This window comes from Bubalus kerabau, chromosome 2 (genome assembly GCF_029407905.1).
Source record: "Bubalus kerabau isolate K-KA32 ecotype Philippines breed swamp buffalo chromosome 2, PCC_UOA_SB_1v2, whole genome shotgun sequence".
In the NCBI taxonomy this organism is placed as follows: domain Eukaryota; kingdom Metazoa; phylum Chordata; class Mammalia; order Artiodactyla; family Bovidae; genus Bubalus; species Bubalus kerabau.
Genome location: NC_073625.1, coordinates 168,521,524 through 168,536,183, shown reverse-complemented (window position 1 = coordinate 168,536,183; position 14,660 = coordinate 168,521,524). Strand labels below are relative to the sequence as shown.

The 14,660-nt window shown below is 39.2% G+C and overlaps 1 protein-coding gene across 3 annotated transcripts in view; it reads right to left on the bottom strand.

Moving 5' to 3' along the window:
- PLSCR4 (phospholipid scramblase 4) overlaps positions 1-14,660 on the bottom strand; it is a 38,848-nt gene that overhangs the window by 13,719 nt on the left and 10,469 nt on the right. For 2 of the 3 annotated variants that reach the window (XM_055569412.1, XM_055569411.1), the window contains exons 2-3: positions 4,550-4,577; positions 3,952-4,062 (exon numbers count right to left, since the gene is read on the bottom strand). In XM_055569412.1, coding sequence (XP_055425387.1) covers positions 3,952-4,062; positions 4,550-4,556 — 118 coding nt within the window. In that variant the 5' untranslated portion in view covers positions 4,557-4,577. Of the gene's footprint in view, positions 1-3,697; positions 3,774-3,951; positions 4,063-4,549; positions 4,578-14,660 lie in introns of those variants that run through there. The other variant, XM_055569414.1, reaches the window with a different exon arrangement.

Sequence of the window (14,660 nt, the reverse complement as noted above, 5' to 3'; positions counted from 1 at the left end):
AGATCAACAAATTGAGAAACCTTAAGCCACACTAACCAAGGGAAAAAACAGACTTCAATTATTAAAATCAGGAATGAAAATGGGGCTATTACTAAAATCTTATAGAAACTAAAATATACCATAAGAAAATACAACCTTATGTATGCAAAAGCAGAAGACTGCCCATGATTTCTGCACACAGCACAGCCAAGGGGGTGGGCTAACCTAAGCTATGCTTCCTGTCCAACCCACAGATTCACCCCTTCCCTCACTCCATTTAAGGAACCAGCTTACCTACTTGGCACCTGTTACTTGTTCTCACTCCCTCCTGCTGTAGCATGAGCCTCAGTAAGCCCTGTTTGAATTTCTCATCTGGCGTCTTATCAATTTCTATTTATTAAATAGTCCGAGGACCTAGGTCTATAACACTCACATAGGTAGACGCATAGTAGATGAAGGGATTAAAGAGGAGGGGCAAGGAACTGAGGCAGAGGAGATACCCTATGATGTAAGTGCTGACACGTGATGCTAAAGATGACAGTTAGCATCTTTATGAGTGAGAAAGGTTTTAGACAGAACAGGCACAAAACGAGCAGCTGCACAGGGAAAGCTCAGTACCACATGGGTAAAGGCCATGTGTGAAGATTTAGCAAACAAAGCAGAAAGGAAGGTGGGGAGGAAGGGATGATGATGAAAGACCTCTACTCTGTGCAAAGGACTTTATGCTGATAACATGCAAACTGGAGTGACCAGTTTTACATTTAGAGCCTTTATGAATAGGAAGGCTGGATGACACAGGAGGTGCCTGAAGGAGTCTAGATGGGAGGTAAGGAAATTTAATAATGATGAAAGGAATAGAAAGTGGAAAAACAATGATCGACATTAAAGAGACATATTGTCTTGGTAACAGATGATATGAGGAAAGGGTCTCACGTTTCTGACTGTAGGAGTCCAGTGTAGAGAAAGAATAGAGGGTATGTGTTTAGGAACAAGATGCCAAAGATGTATTGAGGATCACTGAGTTTGAGATCCCAGGTCACTAAGGGCAAGTGGTCTACAGGCGGGTGGAAATGTAAGTTTAGAGCAGGGGAGACTGATTTGGGTGCGAGCTGAAGGATTCCTAGGGCTTCCCTGTTGGCTCAGTGGTAAAGAATCTGCCAGCAATGCAGGAGACAAGGGTTCAATCCCTGGGCTGGGAAGAGTCCCTGAAAAAGGATATGGCAACTCACTTCAGTATTCTTGGATAGGAAAATCCATAGACAGAGGAGCCTGGTGGGCTACAGAGTCACAAGAGTCAGACACAACTTAGCAACTAAACAACAACAAAGGGATTCATAAGTGGTTAAAAGCAAATGAAACCATGGGATATTCCCAAGATTACTAAAGAGAGTGTAAAAAGACAGGTAAATGGATGAGATGAGAGGGGACAGGCTGGTGCAGCCGGGGGCTGGACAGGGAATCAGACCAAGGATCTCTGGGAAAACCAGTTTCTAAGTGTGGTTTACACAGAGCTCTTGAGAGAGACAGACTCAGGAGAGACTAAAGGAAAATAATGGCAACTAGAAACAATGTCAAATTAGAGCTAAATAAGAAAAAAGAGCTAATGTCTTTAGAAAAAATGGAGAAAATTCAGTTTGTTGTAAAGAACATATTGGGTTGGCCAAAAAGTTCATTTAGTTTGGGAACATATTATTCAATAAAATTCTTGGTGAAAATGACACATATGCTTTTTATTTGTACTTAAAACTGAACACATTTTTTGGCCAACGAAATACTTTCAATTTCTTTAAGAACTGTATTCAAGAGTACCCAAACTGAGCTAGATATTGGGTATCTCTCTCCTCTTTAGAACTATTATTAAAAAACAACAATGTCATATAAACTATCTCAAAAATACTAATTGTTATATCATTTTAATGAGTTGATGATTAATTATTGTGGTATTAACCATGTAATCTTAGGATAAAAATACCTCATGGAAAAAAATTTGAAGATCAATAAATTAGCAAGAAAATTACAATTTAGATTATGGTGCTATACAGTATAGAGACTATATTTCTAAAAAATTATATAAAAATATATATAATCAAATGATTTCTAAGAATGCATTATTCTGAGATGTTAAGACAAGAGCATAATATGTGTGGGAAATGGTAGGTGTTTTATACTCCCTTTTAAGCTTTAAAACTGCTTTTAAAAGTTCTGATTGTTCTGCAAGAAAACACAACACAATAAAACATGTTTAACTTTGTATAACTTTGCTATGGAGCATTGTCCTACCATTATTAGTGTGAGAAATACTGCTTTATGGAATTTGTATTTTCTTAGTCATTTTGACTATTATTATCCTTTTTTACTTTAAAAATATATGTCATTTTCTCTTTCAATAGACTATACATAACAAAGGTTTCTTTATTAACTATTCTTTTAAATATGTTTGGGTCAAAATTATTTTCCGTGGGAATAAATATCCAGTAATATAATGCAAATGGAATATATAATTGAACCTTAGGAAATTCATTAAAGCTAAGTATTTCAAATATTGTATTTCCAGTTCCTTAATGCGAATTAGGGCTTCCCAGTGGCTCAGACGCTAAAGCGTATTAAGGGGATACAATTTGCATCAGTATAAGTAAGTATATTGTTCAGCCACTAGATGGTGATCACAGTAAATTTTTGTTGCCGATTCTCATAACTGAAAATTCATTAGTCGCATGCTCTTCATCATAATATTTTTCAACTTACCTACTCGTTTAACTTGAAGGCTGTATCCTGCTTTCTTGCTAATTTTTTGATACAGAAGGGAACAGACAGACACTTTCCCAGATGAACAGAACATGATTTATAGCCAACACTTACTTCTTAGAAATGGTAGAGTTTCTGTTCCAGTATAACCTAGGTACTTGGATATAGAGCGACTGGTGAATATAAGATAGATTATGTAGATAATTTGATAGTCATTGAGGTAAAATATAGAGTAATGGTCAGATACAGTGAAATTATGACCCAGGGTTGTCAAAAATTTGGATTTAGCAGGCATTAAGCAGTAATGAGGGGTTATACAGGGGCTGTATGCTCAGATTCACATAACACACATACACATGAGGGAAAGAGGAAAAGGAAGCCCTAACTTCAGAAAGCACTGCAGAGACAAAGGCTACCTGAGCTCCATGGATCGTATGTCTGCAGCCAAGAGAACACCCTTGCCAGTATCCTGTGGATACCAGGGTTTCTTCTGCGCTTCCACAGCCTAACTCACTTGTTTCTATCTCAAAACATATGCTTAAATATATAAAGAAATAGCACTACACTTTATCATTTTCTAAATCATTAAAATGTATTTGAATATAATCCTGATTAAAAGTACTTCCTCAGTCAAAAGACGATTTAATTTTTAAAAAGGTACATACTGCCACATACTTATGAGCATCCATTTTCCTGAGTCCCTGAATACAGTATGAGTTTTCAGACTTACAAAAATATTTGCAGAACAACAAGCTCCTTAATCAGAACTTGAAGCCATTTGCCTCCACTGTTCTGCACTTCTCCTGGCGTTTGTCCCATGAATGCCTCAGACCAGACCAACATGACCACGAGCTTTTGGACACAGTGTTCTTTCCTTTGATTGAGAAATTCCTCATTGTGCCAGGAAAACTTGATTTCCTCAGTGATTCCCTCCAATCCCCCATAGAGGTAGTTACTGCCTTTGCGCACTTACAACATTCTCTTCATTCTTAAGCAAAAAGAGTGCCATCAATGTTTGTACAATTTTCTTCCTTAGTTGCCTATAAATCCTATGAAGACAGGAATATGATTCTAATTAACATCTAGTAAACTACTTGGCCCCTGTAGGCATTAAATATTTATTTATTGAATGTTTCAATTAATTAATTAGTTAATTTAAAAAGCAATCTTAACTATGAGGATGGTTTTCTGGAGAGGGGAAAGATTCTTTCCAAATATTTAACCTACCTGGTACAAAACTGGAACTGTACTCAGGAGGGGCACCAGGCCTTGGATCAGGTGATGTTATTTGATTCTCTGTTTCATCTGCAGGTTTCTTAGGGGCTGTGGGGATTATATCTTAGGGGTGAGAAAGGTGGTACATGGTTTACAATGGGAATGATAATATGATTAGAGAATATATTCATTTTTTCTGTTGGTATGCATCAATGAACACAACCAATATTAAATATACTCATTTCTTATAAAAAGCAACTCAGTATGTATATTAGATATCAACCTATAAATATATTTTTAACTATTACCTCTTTGCAGACTTACTTTCCCATCTGCATTTTTCCTTTACCTAATTTGCCCCCATGTACAATCAGAGTTTTTCATTACCTATATGCCACTCTAAATCCTTTTTAATCCTTTTCTGTCAAAGATAAATAAGAATGTTCATATATATAAATGAATAAATAAATGTATATGTATATATAGTCTTCAAATATTAAACACAAATAAGTAACTTCAAAAGGAAATAGACTCCAATTTTTTAAGGAAAGGAATCACACAATTCACAATTGAAAATACAGCATATTAAAATGTATTCACAAAAACTTACCAGACATTTTGAAGAATTCCAATTAAACCTGAAAACAAACAAACAAAATTTTACCTTATACATTTACAGTTACTGTTATTAATCAGTGATACATGTAAGAAGTTCTATAATTCTTTTAGTCTCTAGTTATCTTTCATTCATTCCTTCATTAATTCAACAAATATTTCCCTGCTGCTGCTACTGCTGCTAAATGCTTCAGTCGTGTCCGACTCTGTGCGACCCCATAGACGGTAGCCCACCGGGCTCCGCCGTCCCTGGGATTCTCCAGGCAAGAACACTGGAGTGGGTTGCCATTTCCTTCTACAATGCATGAAAGTGAGAAGTGAAAGTGAAGCCGCTCAGTCGTGTCCGACTCTTAGCGACCCCATGGACTGCAGCCCACCAGGCTCCTCCGTCCATGGGATTTTCCAAGCAAGAGTACTGGAGTTGGGTGCCATTGCCTTCTCCGAATATTTCCCTAGCACCTATTTTCTATGTGGTGTTGAAAATACAGCAGTAAACTAGATGGGCACTCTGCTAGAAATTATATTCCAGTGGGGTGGAACACATCAACAAATATTTAAGATTAAATGTAGATAGTACAGTTATGAAGAAAACAAAGTTAAAGTAGTGAAAACATGGATGGCCCCCAAGGGTCAGAGAAAGCCTCTCTCAGGAGGTGACCTTTCAGCTAGCTGAACCATAGGGAAGAGTTCCAGAAAGACAAGAAAGTTGAATGAGAAGGCCCTGAGATAACAGTAAGCTTTGTGATACTCAAGGGAGAGAAAGAGTTCAGGTGTGACAGGGACACAGGGAAAGAAGAGAACCAAGGTCAGAGGTGGAGATAGAAGTCTGATCATACTTAAAACTCATGGTAAAATGTGTGGAATCTGTTGTAATTGCAGTGGGGGAGTCTTTAGGAGACTTTAATCAGTGGAGTGATCAGATCTATTTAAACTTTATCTCAAGGGTGCAGGAGTAGAAGCAGTGGGGGAGGGATGGCAGCAGTAATTTACATGAGAACTGATGCTGGTTTAGACTGGAGGTGACAGGGAGAGGGTCAGATGTGGTCAGACGCATTAAAAGATTTGGGAGCAGAACCTACAGGAGTTGCTGATGGACTCAGTACAGAGAGGAATCAAGGATGAGTCTCACTTTTTAACCCAGGTTATCTAAGTTGATGGTGATGCCAGTAGCTGAACTAGAGAGGAAGATGGTGGGAAAATATTGCGGACTGAGGAAGGTAGGAATCAAAAGTTTAAATCAAGACGTGTTATGTTTAAGATAAGGCTAAAAGAAGACAAGTTAAACATTTAAGTCAAAAATATGTGTAGGTGAACATTATGAGAATAATTCAGAGAAGTAAAAATGTTGAGATGATATTTGAAACAAGAGGTGGGTTAGGAGAGAGATTCCATTAATTCAGTCAAGGGGAAAAGATTATTATTAGAGAAAGGAATTTCAATATTTCAGGTTTCTTAGTTCTGTGTGATGACAAAGAGAGAACATCATCAAAAGCTACAATATACTGAATGCTTATCAACTGTCAGGAAAAGGCGGAGGACTTTTCATGTATTATCTCGAATTTGCACAGCAAAGGAAACTATAAACAAAATGAAAGGACAACCCACAGAACAGGAGAAAATATGTGTGAACAATGCAACCAATAAGAGGTTAATCTTCAAAATTTACAATAGCTTGTGCAGCTCAGTATCGAAAAAACAAACAACCCAATCAAAACTTGGGCAGAAGATGTAAACAGACATTTCTCCAAAGAAGACATACAAATGGCCAACAGGCACATGAAAAGACGCTCAACATCGCTAATTATTAGAGAAATGCAAATCAAAACTACACTGAGGTCTCACTTCACACCAGTCAGAATGGCCATAATCAAAAAATCTACAAACAATAAACGCTGAAGAGGATGTGTAGAAAAGGAAGCCCTCCAATGCTCTTAGTGGAAATGTAAATTGGTGCAGCCACTGTAGAGAACAGTCTGAAGACGCCTTAAAAAACTAAAAATAGGGCTACTATATGATCCAGCAATCCCACTTCTAAGTATATAGCTGGAGAAAAACACGCTTCAAAAGGATACATGCACCCCAAAGTTAACTGTAGCACTGTTTACAATAGCCAAGACATGGAAGAAGCCTAAATGTCCATCATCAGAGGAATGGATAAAGAAGATGTGGTGTATACATACACACAATGGAGTATTATTCAGTCATTAAAAGAATGAAATAATGCCCTTTGCAGCAACACAGGTGGATCTGGAGATTATACTCAATGAAGCAAGTCAGGCAGAGAAAGACAAATATATGGTATCACTTTTATGTGGACTCTAAAAATATAACAACCATGTACAAAACAGAAACAGAGTCAGAGACTTAGACAACAAACTTAAGGTAATCAGAGGGGAAAGGTTGGGGGAGGAATAGACTGGGCATTTGGAATTGACATGTACACACGGCTGTATTTAAAATAGCTAATCAACAAAGATCTACTGTTGGGTAGGCAAAGAGAATTGTTTTTTTCTCTAGTATCATAAATAAGAAAAGAATTTGAGAAAGAATAGATACAGGTACACATGTAACTAAATCACTCTGCTCTACATCTGAAACTAACACAACATTGTTAATCAACTATACTCCAATATAAAAGAAAAATTGAAAACAAAAAATAAATAAAAGTGTAATAGTGGAAGAAACAAACAAAAACCATCTGATACATAAATGGAAAATGTTGCTAAACTTAAGTACTTCTAAGTACTTTCCATGTTCTTTCCAATGAATCATTTTGCTTATCAGAGTACAGAATGTGGTCATTTGTGTTGTTCAAGTAGAGTAGAACGTTACCGACACAGAATAGATATGTCAAAGAAGCACTGGAACACTATATGAGTGAGTAGTCAATATGGATACTGAGTTGACCCAGTGAATGTCACCACTGCATAAGCCAGTATGTAGATTCTAGGCTCTTGCCAAGTCTGGGCCACCAGTCTTCGACCAGTTCCTCTCCTTCTGTGGAGCTGGAGTTTATTGTGTCTTAAAAGTAAAAGTGAAAGTGTTAGTGTCACTCAGTAGTGTTTGTCTCTTGACGAGCTCATGGACTGTAGTTGGCCAGGCTCTTCTGTTAATGGAATTCTCTAGGCAAGGATACTAGAGTGGCCAGCCATTCCCTTCTCCAGAGGATCTTCCCAACCCAGGGACTGAACCTGTGTCTCCTGCATCGTACGTGGATCCTTTACTGTCTGAGCCACTAGGGAAGCCATGAAATTAAAGATGCTTGCTCCTTGAAAGAAGAGCTACAACAAACCTAGACACAGTACTAAAAAGCAGAGACATCACTTTGCCGACAAAGGTCCATCTAGTAAAAGCTATTATTTTTCCGTAGTCACATACAAGAGTTGAACCATGTGAGAGTTGAACCATAAAGAAGGCTGAGTGCCAAAGAACTGATGCTTCTGAAATATGGCACTGGAGAAGAGTCTTGAGAGTCCCTTGGAGTCCTAGGAAAGATAAAACCAGTCAATCCTAAAGGAAATCAACCCTGAATATTCATTGGAAGGGCTGAAGCTGAAGTTTCAATACTTTGGACACCTGATGAGAAGAGCCAACTCCTTACAAAAGACCCTGATGCTGGGAAAGATTGCAGGCAGGAGAGGGGGCAAGAGAGGATGAGATGGTTGGATGGCATCACCGACTCAATGGACGTGAATCTGAGCAAACTCCAGGATATAGTGAAGGACAGGGAAGCCTGGCATGCTGCAGTCCATGGTGTCACAAAGAGTTGGACATGAGTTAGTGACTGAACAATAACAAAAGTAAAAACTGCTTCCTGGTACACACTGCAAATACAGACCCAACTGCAGGCCAATCAAGAGTTCTAGGAATTGGTCCTATTCCTTTAATGATGGTAATATCTGGTGTTTAGGGAAATGCCCATACCTTTCTAGAACCTTAAATTCTGGACATTCCTAGGATTGTACCCTCAAGTGACTGCACATGTACACACAGGTATACATAAGAATGTTATTGACACACTGCATATCAAAAGAAACTGAAAACATTTCCAATTTCTATCAACTGTACACTGGATAAATAAAATCTGGTATATTCATAAAGTACAAGAGTATACTGTAGAGAAAACAAAGTACAGTTATACTCATCATGTGTGCGTGCATACTCAGCCACTAAGTCATGTCCAACTAGTTTCAACCCCTTTAACTTGTGGCCCACCAGGCTCCTCTGTCCGTGAGATTTTCCAGGCAAAAATACTGGAGTGGATTGCCATTTCTTCCTCCAGGGGATTTTCCTGACCCAGGGATCTAACCTGCATCTCCTTCATTGACAGGTGGATTCTTTACAAGTGAGTCAACTGGGAAGCCCCGTCATACCCATCAATAGATGTAGCTTAAAATTACAACACAAAAAAACAAAGTAAGTCATAGGCGAACACATATGAATCCATTTAAGAATATTAAAAAGCAGAAAAATGAAACAAAAACTTTTTTCTGATACATGTATGGGAGAAAACTTAAAAAAAGTTAGGGAATTATTAACACAAAATTCAGGAAAATGGTTACATATGGAGGAGAAGTGATGTGGGACAAGTATTCAGCTCTGATCCTCAAGGGGTCTGAACTTCCTGCTAATGTTCTAGTTCTAACAGGGTGGTATGAACAGGGGTGATGGGTTATAACTAGTTTTTAAAGAGTATATGTAAAGGCAATGCCAAAGAATGCTCAAACTACCGCACAATTGCACTCATCTCACACGCTAGTAAAGTAATGCTCAAAATTCTCCAAGCCAGGCTTCAGCAATACGTGAACCGTGAACTTCCTGATGTTCAAGCTGGTTTTAGAAAAGGCAGAGGAACCAGAGATCAGATTGCCAACATCCACTGGATCATGGAAAAAGCAAGAGAGTTTCAGAAAAACATCTATTTCTGCTTTATTGACTATGCCAAAGCCTTTGACTGTGTGGATCACAATAAACTGTGGAAAATTCTGAAAGAGATGGGAATACCAGACCACCTGACCTGCCTCTTCAGAAATCTGTATGCAGGTCAGGAAGCAACAGTTAGAACTGGACATGGAACAACAGACTGGTTCCAAATAGGAAAAGGAGTACGTCAAGGCTGTATATTGTCAGACTGCTTATTTCACTTATATGCAGAGTACATCATGAGAAACGCTGGGCTGGAAAAAGCACAAGCTGGAATCAAGATTGCCAGGAGAAATATCAATAACCTCAGATATGCAGATGACACCACCCTTATGGCAGAAAGTGAAGAGGAACTAAAAAGCCTCTTGATGAAAGTGAAAGAAGATAGTGAAAAAGTTGGCTTAAAGCTCAAGATTCAGAAAACAAAGATCATGGCATCCGGTCCCACCACTTCATGGGAAATAGATGGGAAACAGTGGAAACAGTGGCTGACTTTATTTTTTTGGGCTCCAAAATCACTGCAGATGGTGATTGCAGCCATGAAATTAAAAGACGCTTACTCCTTGGAAGGAAAGTTATGACCAACCTAGATAGCATATTCAAAGCTGAGACATCACTTTGCCAACAAAGGTTCGTCCAGTCAAGGCTATGGTTTTTCCAATGCTCATGTATGGATGTGAGAGTTGGACTGTGAAGAAGGCTGAGCACTGAAGAATTGATGCTTTTGAACTGTGGTGTTGGAGAAGACTCTTTGAGTCCCTTGGACTGCAAGGAGATCCAACCAGTCCATTCTGAAGGAGATCAGCCCTGGGATTTCTTTGGAGGGAATGATGCTAAAGCTGAAACTCCTGTACTTTGGCCCCCTCATGCGAAGAGTTGACTCATTGGAAAAGACTCTGATGCTGGGAGGGATTGGGGGCAGGAGGAGAAGGGGACTACAGAGGATGAGATGGCTGGATGGCATCACTGACTCGATGCACGTGAGTCTGAGTGAACTCCAGGAGTTGGTGATGGACAGGGAGGCTTGGCGTGCTGCAATTCATGGGGTCTCGAAGAGTCGGACACAACTGAGCGACTGAACTGAACTGAACTGATGTATGTTTAAATTTGCATATTTGTATGTATGACATTGTTCACAATAAAAAGTACTTCTTTATTATTGTGATGAACCATGTGACAGGTGTATGTTGAGTGTAAATTTCTAACTAAACATATGTTGTTCCTTTCTATATTAAGCCTGGGGATTGCTGTCAAAGATATGTGACAGAAAGTAATTAGAACAGATTATTGAGTGCCTTAGTGAAAAGGGGCTAAATTATCTAGTTATCTATCCAGCTGCCTATTCATCCATCCATCCATCCATCTATCATCCATCCATCTGTCTATAGTAGCAAACGGTACATAGCATAGTACAAAATGACAATGTTAACAACTGCTGAAGCTAAGTGAAGATACAAATTTGAACAATTTTATTACAAAAAGAACTTAAAGGACGGACATTCCCTGATGGTCCAGTGGTTAGGACTCCATGCTTTCACTGCCAAGCATGTGGCCAGGGAAGGAAGATCCCATAAGCTGAGTGCTGCAGCCAAAATAAATAAAATGAAAACATCTTTGTAAAAAAAAAAAAAAAAACTTGAAGGAAAAAAATATGCATATCTGGATGCCAAAAGCGAGGTAGAATCTCTGGAGTCTGGGCCTGGAAATCTGTACTTTTAACACAAGGCAGGTGAAACCTTTGACCAGGCATGTTTGAGTTGTTACAGTGTAAAGAAAAATAACAGTTCTCAACCACACCAGGTAGAAATTAGCATTCAAATGTGATTTGAGTGATTGAAAAACAGCTTGAAAAAATATACCAATTTTGAAAAAAAATTTAAATCTATAAAAATGTTTTTTAAAAGTAATGGATATCAATCCATTTAAAGTAAAGTATACCAACACACTGCCTCACAAGCTGCAGGTACTCATGGAATTTACCTCCTCCCTCCTTTGAGCCACTGGTTTCTTTTTTCACCACTCTAAATTCTCTCCCCTTTCATGTAAACTTTACAATATGGTTTTTATCAAGAATGTTATATAAGGCAGGATAATGTCCAACTGGTACAATCAGGAATGTTGCTAACTTAATCTTCTCTTAAAATGCACTGAATTGTTTCAGACGTCTCACTCAGCAAGGCGAAAAAGTGCCATAAGTTGAAGAAAGGCTGACTTTTGGCTTTCTATCAAATGGAAATCAGAAAACTGAGCTGTGTCTCCATAATAGGCTAGCATTACACGGTCCACAGATCTCTTAATTGTAAAGGCCTTGGCATTTTCTAGGCTGAGGTTACTTAGAGGGAAATTGAAGCCAAGTGAAATGTAATTATGAGGGAAAGGAGACACGGACATTGTAGGATGAGGTTGGGGAAGTTGGTTTGCGGCTGTGTAAGGTAGCCCTGATATCTTAAACGGCATCTCACAGCAAAGAGCACTTTCCTGAATACTGCTTGCTGTAACAAACACTGCAGCTGCTTTATATGCTCACTCTGCAATTTCACCTTTGTAAACAGTGACATACTAGCAAAGTTCAATAAAACCACAAGCCCTAGAGCCATACCAGGGATATTTGAAACTTCAATCACACAACTGAAAAACGACCAGCAGCTCTTCACAGTTGAATATTTACCAGAATGGCTTCCCAGGTGGCACAGGGATAAAGAATCCACCTGCCAACTCAAGATACACCAGTTTGATCCCTGGGGCCCGCGGGAGGATCCCCTGGAAGAGAAAATGGCAACCCATTCCAGTATTCTTGACTGGAGAATCTCAGGGAGAGAGGAGCCTGGTGGGCTACTATTTATGGAGTCGCAGAGTAGGACATGACTGAGAAACTAAACAACAATTGACTAGAATCTGTCAGTCTCTTGGCAAGAGAGACTCTAGGCACATGGGAATCTTGCAGTTCTTTAGGCACAAGGCTTGGAAACCTGCATATGAAATCTAAAACCTTGGCCTCTGCCTGCCTCCAGTGCCTTCTGCTGTGAGAAGAGAGAAAAGAAAGCAAGAGGTCCTGTCTATACAATTTCTGAGTAGTCTGAAATTTCTGTCTGTTCAGTTTCTGAGAAGTGGCAGGAAATACAGCTAGTTCTTGCAAAGTCCTAGTCCATCTATCGCAGTCCCCTTGTCGTTTAGTCACTAAGTCGTGATTGACTCTTTGTGATCTCATGGACTGTAACCTGCTAGGCTCCTCTGTCCATGGGATTTCCCAGGCAAGAATACCAGAGTGGGTTGCCATTTCCTTCTCCAAGGGATCTTCCCTACCCAGGTATCGAACCTCCATCTCCTGCATAGGCAGGTGGGTTCTTTACTGCTAAGCCACTTAGGAAGCCATCATGGTCCCCTATTTGGGTTTAATATATAACCTTTAGGGGGTGATATCCTTTGCACACAAGATGGGATACTTGGAGGAGGGTAGAAGCCTGGGTAGCTGGTAAACTGTGTATGCCAGCACATTTCACACAGTATGGATAGTGGTTCAGACAGATTAACCCCAGACAGATAGCTCTGTAACCTTTTTGTTCCTCAGTCCTCCTGTGTGTCATGGACATGAGGACAGCTGGATCCACCTTACAAACTGTTGTGAAGACTAACCAAGGTTACATTCGGATAGCACTTAACACAGTGCCTGGAACAGAGCAAATCGTGGACAAGTATGTACTTCACTAGGTAAAATTAACTAACTGGTAAAGAGACCAAGAATACATGTCTGTATTAAAATGTAGTTTAAAAAATGCTATCTGTCATTCAGTCATTTATCATGTATTGCCCAGCATCCATGTGTAAGACCTTATGCTGGGTTTTAGGCTGACACCAAAAATTCCCATCTCCCATCACAGCAGATGGTGATTGCAGCCATGAAATTAAAAGACGCTTACTACTTGGAAGGAAAGTTATGACCAACTTAGATAGCATATTGAAAAGCAGAGCTATTACTTTGCCAACAAAGGTCCGTCTAGCAAGGCTATGGTTTTTCCAGTGGTCATGTATGGATGTGAGAGTTGGACTGTAAAGAAAGCTGAGCGCCAAAGAATTAATGCTTTTGAACTATAGTGTTGGAGAAGACTCTTGAGAGCCCCTAGGACTGCAAGGAGATCCAACCAGTCCATTCTGAAGGAGATCAGCCCTGGGTGTTCTTTGGAAGGAATGACGCTAAAGCTGAAACTCCAATACTTTGACCACCTCATGCGAAGAGTTGACTCATTGGAAAAGACCATGATGCTGGGAGGGATTGGGGGCAGGAAGAGAAGGGGACGACAGAGGATGAGATGGCTGGATGGCATCACCGACTCGATGGACATGAGTTTGAGTGAACTCCGGGAGTTGGTGATGGACAGGGAGGCCTGGCATGCTGCAATTCATGGGGTCGCAAAGGGTCGAACACGACTGAGCAACTAAACTGAACTGAATTCAAATGTATTACAAAATAGTAAGTACTCAGGAACTTTTACTTATATTCAAAAGAATCATTAATGCTTCCTTTTGTAAGTGACCCTTTAAATACTTACTGCTCCTGAGCCATTGGGGAAGACCCCACATCATATTAAACTTCTATTAATTTATTCAAACAAAGCAAAATAAAGACAAGTGTAAATCTGATGGCTGCCTGGAGAAACAGCCCCATATTGGAGGTTTAAAAGCAACAGACGCATTGTCTCTGATTTAGCTTACCTGTGGATTCTGGATTGAATATTGTAATAGCTGGGTAGCTACTGTTTTGAAAGAAAGAAAATCTAAACACACATGTTTAGGGGTAGCCTCCTTGAAATCACTGCTGAAAACAAATTAGTTCAAATCATACTTGACAGAGGCATCCAGAAACATGGCCTCTGATCCAACCCAAATCATATACATTTAGGGTTTAACTAGATTCTTGCAGTAAATTCACTAGATGTATTGTGTTCTTTTGCTTTCTCTTTTTTTTACATTTCTTAACTTTATATTGACAGATGAAAAGGACTGGAGGCCCAAAAACTGATTACTATTTTTGTAGCCAATATATCAAATCAGATCACCCATTATTGTTGATCCCTTTCTATCTTTAACTTGTATTCAAAAAATACTTTAAAAACATCTTCATAGGAAGTTTACAAATATTATTTTCATAGAAAGCTTTATAGAAGAGATACTAAAATAGAGGTGAA